The sequence below is a fragment of the Panicum virgatum genome, chromosome 6K, assembly GCF_016808335.1.
Source record: "Panicum virgatum strain AP13 chromosome 6K, P.virgatum_v5, whole genome shotgun sequence".
NCBI lineage: Eukaryota > Viridiplantae > Streptophyta > Magnoliopsida > Poales > Poaceae > Panicum > Panicum virgatum.
The window spans coordinates 36,408,950-36,417,074 of record NC_053141.1 but is presented as its reverse complement, the minus strand read 5'-3'; the positions used below and the strand labels follow the sequence as shown (position 1 = coordinate 36,417,074).

The 8,125-nt window shown below is 48.6% G+C and overlaps 1 protein-coding gene across 1 annotated transcript; it reads left to right on the top strand.

Moving 5' to 3' along the window:
* Positions 1 to 4,489: 4,489 nt before the first annotated feature.
* On the top strand, positions 4,490 to 6,826 carry LOC120712403 (cytokinin hydroxylase-like). The gene is made up of 4 exons (XM_039998177.1): positions 4,490 to 4,803; positions 4,908 to 5,379; positions 5,621 to 6,023; positions 6,137 to 6,826. Exons 1-4 carry the CDS (start codon positions 4,518 to 4,520, stop codon positions 6,575 to 6,577), a joined length of 1,602 nt encoding a protein of 533 aa, XP_039854111.1. The 5' UTR covers positions 4,490 to 4,517; the 3' UTR covers positions 6,578 to 6,826.
* Positions 6,827 to 8,125: the final 1,299 nt, after the last annotated feature.

Here is an 8,125-nt window from a genome sequence, read left to right as displayed (position 1 = left end):
AATTTCTACGAGTACTCCATTTATTTTTCTAAGATGTAGTTTGGCTGTCAAGTTTGTACTTTGACTAACAATTAGTCTAATAACACACAAGTCTACATCATAAAAGTATGTGTTGTATTACAAAATGATACCAAAGGATTAATTAAAAATCACTTGATGGGGGTAAAACTCATGGTAAAAATTTGGTTTGGCAATGTCAAACTATACCATGTACACTGGGTACAGCCGTACAGGAGGCATAATATCTACTTGATGGCGTAGAATAAACCCCGAGAACAAATATTTGCTTTATAGCGCAGAAAGCGATTGAAATACTTCAGAATATATACAGTATCGTTGTCCTCAATTTGCAGTATTCGGCATCCTTGCTTTCTTCTTGTCAGGAGAGGAAGGAACTCCAAGAATCACTGGATTGGTAGGCCTGCAGAACAGAACTCCCAACAGTCAGTGAATTAGTAGGCTGCAGAACAAGCCTTCCACAATGTTCAGTATAACACACGCTGTCAAGCGAAGAAAGAATGCTTGACATGTGAAGAGGTGCAGTGCATGTTTCACAGATATGAGAGGTTCAGAAGCCAAATACATCCGCCTCGCTTCAAATTTAAGTGGCAACTGAAACTAAGGGACAAGTTCTTATTCCAAAGAATTTTGTAGTCTCAACTTCCAACTTTGAATTTCAGGTTCATTCCACTCGACTCACTAAAAAAGACCCTGTGGCCTTTGACCTCTATGGTGTGATGTCTAGAGGTTTGTGATGCATCCTATTCAGACCCTACTGTTTCTGAAGTTACATCCTTCTAAAGTGACTTAACCACAACACTTTTATGCTACTTGCATTAAGTGGAGGGTAGCAATGTTCCTTAAGAGCCTTTGTTTCAGAGAATCATCTATGCTGAATGACTGAAAATGAGGAGAATAGAATAAAGTCTCTGGGAAATATTTCTTTAATAGAATGACTTTACCGAATGCTTACACAACAAGCATTTCAACTTCTGAATTCTGATAAATTTCCTTGGAATGGACTCCGGCCTTTGATTACAATAATAACAGTCATGATTCAAATGTGAAGTTGCTGATGCTGTATGGTACTCATAGTTGCCTCTTCTTCACCTTCTTCCACAATAGTTTAAATTAAATGATAATAATAATGGAAAACTCTGCAGCTGGGAATTTTGATAACTGAATGAAATGACCAGATCTTTGTACCCCACCCACTCCAAGCTTATCATGACTCAAATGAAAACCACAAGCCCAAATCGAGGTGTCAACTGAAATGCCTTTGCCATAAACAATCTGTTTCAATATTGAAGATATGCTGCCTCTTTTTACTTAGTGGCAGGACTGATTGCCAACCAGTTGTACTTAACTAATGTAGTTATCTTAACCATGCCGGTTCGCCACTTTATGGCCAAGCACTCCCCCCTCCCCCACTAACGCACCACAAACTACTCTCAAATTCACCAATTCGGCCCCCTCTTTTCGGTCAAAAGTCGGTCAAGAACACCTTTCTCTGGCTTAGTTGATCGCTACCGTTGCGTAAACAAACAAGTATGTTCACCGAGCGAGAAACAATACGGAGGACAATAATTTGTTTGATCCATACTAATTTTGAACTGTTTCTCGTGAAATTCTAGATAGGCCGAAGAAAAGGCGGCGAAACCTCGAATGAGAGATGGGACCTAGTGACCAACCAAACCTGTAAAAAGAAAGAATTTAACATTGCTATATAGGTGTTGTGTAAGGAACATGGCCCCATTTAGACCATTGTTTGTGATTTTGGTGATTGAGTGACAACATAATCAATGGGATTAATGAGTTTGTGAGATCACACTTGTAGGAGTTTTTAGGTCCCATGGATATGAGTCAACATGTCTAATTCATCGTCAAGACGCAATGTCCAATCTATCGTCGAGACGCCAAGTCCAATCCACCATCAAGATGACAAGTCCAATCCGCCGTAGAGATGTAAAAGCATAGTGGAAATCCAGAGATAAAATAAATTTGAAGGATCCAATTGATCGCTGCGATGCATTGGACGAGTTCGGCAGAAAACAGAGGCACCGGTTTAACCGATGCATGAGCATCGGTGCATCCGATGGTTGTCGGAATATCCGACGCCCTGTCATCGGTGCAAGTCTGAGCGCTTCTGTAGATAAAGGGAAGATCAACTGAAGAAAGAGTGCATCACCGGTTGAACCGACGGTCCATTCAGAGGCATCGGTGCAATCGATGTACCATGTTCCAGAGACGATGTCAAGCGTGCAGCAGCCAAGCCTTCAGCACCGGATGAACCGATGGCCATCGGAGCAATGCGTCGGTGCAATGACGTCAGCAAGGTGTAACGGCTATATGAAGATCAAGTGTCACTGGAAGTTCCGACGCTATAGCATCGGTTCATCCGATGGTCCCTGAAGTTGCTGCAGCAGTGTCAGAGAGGCCAACGGCTACTTTAGAGCGCAGAGTGACCGGAAGAACCGATGCCCTATGCACCGGAAGTTCCGATGCCTACGCAGAAAACTGGCCAACGGCTAGTAACGGCTCTCTTGAGTTGGTGGCCTATATATACGCCTCACCCCGGCTATTTTGAGCTTGCTATAGTCCCAAGACATCACACACACCCAAGAACACCTCCAAGCCATCCAAGAGCATAGAGTTCAAATCCTTAGTTCTTAGCACAAGCTTTGTGAGTGTTAGTGCTAGGTTAGCTCTTGAGTGAGTGATCAAGCAAGGTTTAGATCCTTGTGCTGTGATTCTAGAGTGAACCAAACTTGTATCTCGGTGCACCGGCCTCCTTGGAGCATTAGTGGCTCGCCGGCAAGTCAACGACCCTCCGGCTTGGTGTGGAGTGGCGTCGACGACATTGTGCGGGGGACGGAGACCCCTCCTTCGTGGGCAATCTCCCTTAGTGAAGATCGGGATCAAGGTGACCGTGATTGTGTTCACGGAAGAGACTTGATTGCCGGGAAGCGATACTCTTCGTGAGTGCTTCAACAACGTGGACGTAGGGGCGCCTTTGTGGCAATCCGAACCACGGGATAAATTCTCGTGTCGAGAGTTCGCTTCCTCTCATCCCTCTCATTAAGTTTCCGCATTTCATATTGCAACTTGTGTGCCTTTACTTTCTTAGTGTAGTATCTTGCTAGGATTGGCTATATATTGCAAAACTCTTTTGGGATGAGGTTTTCACACTAAGGTGAACCGTAGTTGCACATCTAAATAGCTTGAATCAGTTTAAGTTTTGTGCAAACTAGTTGGAGCTATAGGTTAAGGTTTTAAAGTGCCTAATTCACCCCCTCCCCCTCTTAGGTTAGAGCACCCGATCGTTTTCAATTGGTATCAGAGCCGGAACTCATTTTTCTCACAAAGAAAGCCAATTCCATTGGCAAATTTGTGTTTACCGGCTCATTAGATCGGTAGGCTTCACCGCCTAGTGAGTTAGCTCTTAGGGGGAAAGGATGGATCATTTTAGACCTGCTCCACGGTTCGACGGAACGGGCTTCCAATGATGGAAGGTCTTAATGCAAGCCCATTTCCAAGCAACCGGACTAAACGTTTGGAGAGTAGTGAGTGAAGGGGTAAAAAATAATGGTCAACAAGAGAAGCAATATGATGTCATCGCTAAATGCTTGTCTTCTATTTGTGATAATGTGTTCAATCGTGTTTATTCTTGTGAAAATGTTCAAAAGCTATGGAAGACTATCATTGAGAACCATGAGGGCACGGAGGATGTTGCCAACGAAAGATATCATGTTCTCCTTGATAAGCTAAATAGTTTTAAACAACTTGATGATGAGAATGCCGAATCAATGTACTCACGCTTGAACACTCTTGTGAATGAGATTAATTCCTTAGGCGTGAAGCAAATTGAAGACTTGGAACTCATTCGCAAGATCCTTCACTCACTCCGAAGGCCGGACTATGATTTGGTGACCACAATTCTATATGAGAAAGAGCTCGACACAATGGCACCAAATCAAGTCCTCAACAAGGTGATCGCCCATGAGCTAAGCAATGACATCAAGACAAAAGCGCCATCTTCTTCACCAACACATAGTGCACTTGTATGCAAGCAACTCAAGAAGATGAAGAAGATGGCCATCAAAGGTAGCTCAAGTGATGAGGAAGAAGAGGATGCAGGAAGCTCCTCAAGTGATGATAAAGAGCCAATGCACCCCAAACTCTACAAGCAAGTAAAGAAGATGAACAAATGCTTGAAGATTGGCTATAGGTTGCAAAACTCTTTTGGGATGAGGTTTTCACACTAAGGTGAACCGTAGTTGCACATCTAGATTGCTTGAATCAGTTTAAGTTTTGTGCAAACTAGTTAGAGCTATAGGTTAAGGTTTTAAAGTGCCTAATCACCCCCTCCCCCTCTTAGGCTAGAGCACCCGATCGCTTTCACGTTGTTTAGTTACAACTTCGGGATGTGCCACATCCCCTTATATATATACAACCAGGATGCCAGTGCAAGCTGCCACTGGCACTGGCAGTTGGGAACAAAACAAGCAGGCGACGAGATGGCATTGGGCGTAGCCGCCGGCCTCGTGCTCGCATTGCCACTCTTGTTCTTGCTGGCAAGGGCCGCATGGGTCACCGTCACCTGCTACTACCTCACGCCGATGAGGATCCGGAGGATCCTTGCCGGCCAGGGCGTCCACGGCCCGCCGCCGCGCCTCCTCGTCGGGAACCTCCGCGACGTGTCGGCCCTCGTCGCCAGGGCCACAGCCGGTGACATGGGCTCGCTCAGCCACGACATCGTCGGCCGCCTCCTGCCCCATTACGTCCGTTGGTCGAAGATGTACGGTGAGTATACATGTCGTCGCCGGTCGACGTTTGCATAATTGCATTGCCGGGCGGCGGCGCCGGGGCGGAGATCGCTGACCGGAGCTAGCGTCGGCGTGTTGCAGGGAGGATGTTCGTGTACTGGTACGGGAGCGAGCCGAGGGTGTGCGTGACGGACGCGGGCATGGTGCGGGAGCTGCTGTCGTCGAGGCACGCGCAGGTCACCGGCAAGTCGTGGCTGCAGCGGCAGGGCGCCAAGCACTTCATCGGGCGCGGCCTGATCATGGCCAACGGCGCCACCTGGTGGCACCAGCGGCACGTGGTGGCGCCGGCGTTCATGGCGGACCGGCTCCGGGGCTGGGTCGGGCACATGGCGGAGTGCGCCCGGCAGGCGGCGCGCGCGCTGCGGGAGGCGGTGGCGCGCGGCGGGAACGAGGTCGAGGTGGGCGCGCACATGGCGAGGCTCGCCGGCGACATCATCGCGCGCACCGAGTTCGATACCAGCTACGACACCGGCAAGCGCGTCTTCCACCTCATCGAGGAGCTGCAGCGCCTCACCGCGCGATCCAGCCGCTACCTCTGGGTCCCCGGCAGCCAGTGAGCACCATGACAAGATCCTCTTCCTCGCTCTCTGCTTCCGCGTCCAGACACAGGCAGAGCATTGCACAAAAGTAGTAGCGCCGCTGCGGCGGCGGCAACAGTGTTCACTGACAAGTGGGATCCACCGCGCAGTGAAACTGTCGGATGGGCCCCATTTGTCAGTGGAGACATTCCTTTTCTTTTCATAATTTTTTTTCGTCTTTTCTAACCATGCTACTTTTTTTACAAAAAAATTCAGGTATTTTCCAAGCAAATACAGGCGGGAAATAAAGCGGCTGAACGGGGAGCTGGAGCAGCTGCTCAAGGAGTCCATCCAGCGCAGCCGCGAGATCGCCGACGAGGGCCGGGCGCCGTCGTCGGCGTGCGGCGGCACGGGCCTCCTCGGGATGCTGCTGGCCGAGATGGAGAAGAAGAAGAAGACCAGGTCCGGCGGCGGCGAGCTGGGGTACGACACCCAGACCATCGTCGACGAGTGCAAGACGTTCTTCTTCGCCGGCCACGAGACGTCGGCGCTGCTCCTCACCTGGGCCATCATGCTGCTCGCCACGAACCCGTCGTGGCAGGACAAGGCGCGCGCCGAGATCGCCAGCGTCTGCGGCGACGCCCCGCCCACCGCCGACCACCTCCCCAAGCTCACCGTGGTAAGCCACTCGTTCCCGGCCGGCGGCGAGCATCCCGCCGCCCGTCCACGCCGGCCACCGGCCGCTGGGTATTAGCAAGCAGTAACGCTCCTCCCATTCATTACTATGAGCAGCTGCAGATGGTGATCAACGAGACGCTGCGGCTGTACCCGCCGGCGACGCTGCTGCCGCGGATGGCGTTCGAGGACATCACGCTCGGCGGTGGCGAGCTGCGCGTGCCCAAGGGCGCCTCCGTGTGGATCCCGGTGCTCGCCATACACCACGACGAGGCCGCGTGGGGCGCGGACGCGCACGAGTTCAGGCCGGACCGGTTCGCGCCGGGGCGCCCGCGGCCGTGGGCGGGGCGGTTCCTGCCCTTCGCGGCGGGGCCCCGCAACTGCGTCGGCCAGGCGTACGCCATGGTGGAGGCCAAGGTCGTGCTGGCCGTGCTGCTCGCCGGCTTCCGGTTCGGCATCTCCGACGAGTACCGCCACGCGCCGGTGACCGTGCTCACGCTCCGGCCGCGCCACGGCGTGCCCGTGCGGCTGCTGCCGCTGACAACACGACATCAGTAGTAGTAGTAGTAGTTGGCGGCCTCGCAGTTTTGGCTGCGTGAATTCGCGTGACGACGTTTTGCTCCCGGACTCGCCGTTTTTGGTTCTTCACAATTTCGGGACGTTTTTGTCTTTCATTTTGATTTTTCGTGCTACTTGATTAGAACTGAGGGAGGAAATGTTGTGCGGGGTTCACGAGTGATGGTCTGACATGTAGAAATAATAACAACAGTTCTGCTAGCAACCAGCCGTAATGCTTTTGATCTCTCACATCAAATCAACACCAGCCAGTAGTACTTTTCTTTCACAGCAAATTAGCATCAGCCACCGGCCACAACCAGCCGAATAGAGTGAATTGTGTGTGTGTGTATATATATATATATATATATCTCAAGCACACAGTATAGAATACTTTTTTTAAAAAATAATCTCCACAAGTGGTACACGAGTGTGATGTTGATTGCATATATATTGATAATTGCCCACTTGAGCACTTAGGCAAAAAGGGTACAGTGCTAGCATGCTAGTAATGCCGTACAGCTGCTGCAAATGTTCATCCGTAAGTTGGAGCTTAATCCAGCCATAGGATTATGCTTTATCGCAAATAAATTTAATAGGTCTAAGGATTCCGTCCCCTAAATTAAGACCCTAGAGGCTGCATACTTAATTAATGGGCCCATCAAAGTAGACTAATTTCCTGAGGTAGTTAGGATGATAGGCAGTGGCAAACTGGCATTCCATCACACACCAATTTTTAATGATAATGGGAGGATAACCTTTCCTCTGACGATGATTTTTTTTAGATGTGTTCCATTTAAAGAAACACACATGATTTTTAGTTTGTGACCTCGGGGCTCTCGCCTCCTGCATATTGCATAGTAGGCAGGTCCCGTGTGACCACCTTCCGTAGTAGAAATGGTGTCTTTGAAATAATTTTTGTAGAGTTACAAAATTTTATAATTCTTTCCATGATGCTCCCACATGGAAGTAGCAACCCATACTTTGGAGTAAAATTTGTTGACTTATTTTTGCCGCTTGTATTCTTGCACATTAATGATAGCAAATGTGTGTTGGGTTATTATGTGGCTTTTCAACATTCACTGCTAGAAAACTTATCATTAGTACCAAGCCGGAACCCCCGGTTAGTACTAGTTCCGCACCGGGTACCACCTGGTTAGTACTAAATATGCCTGCACTTAGTATCAGTCAGTCTAACTGGTACTAAATGACACATTTAGTACCGGTCGGTAACACCAACCGGTACTAATCTGCTCCCCCCCCGCGCAAGTGTGTTTAGGGAGGTAGTTTAGTACAATTTGGTATTACCAACCAATGCTATTTTTTTTGTTATGTCTCTATTCTTTTCCTTTTTAGTTTTAATTAGTTCATATTCGTATTCGCATCTAGCATTCGTATTTGTATCTAACTAAGCAAAGACTACAATATATATAATTTTACACACTTTAAATATTACATTTACTTCAAATAATAATGCACTTGGGATCAAATATTACAAGTAGCCATGCACATAAGTTGTTTCCTGATAAGTACTTCAAGTATTACTAGTCT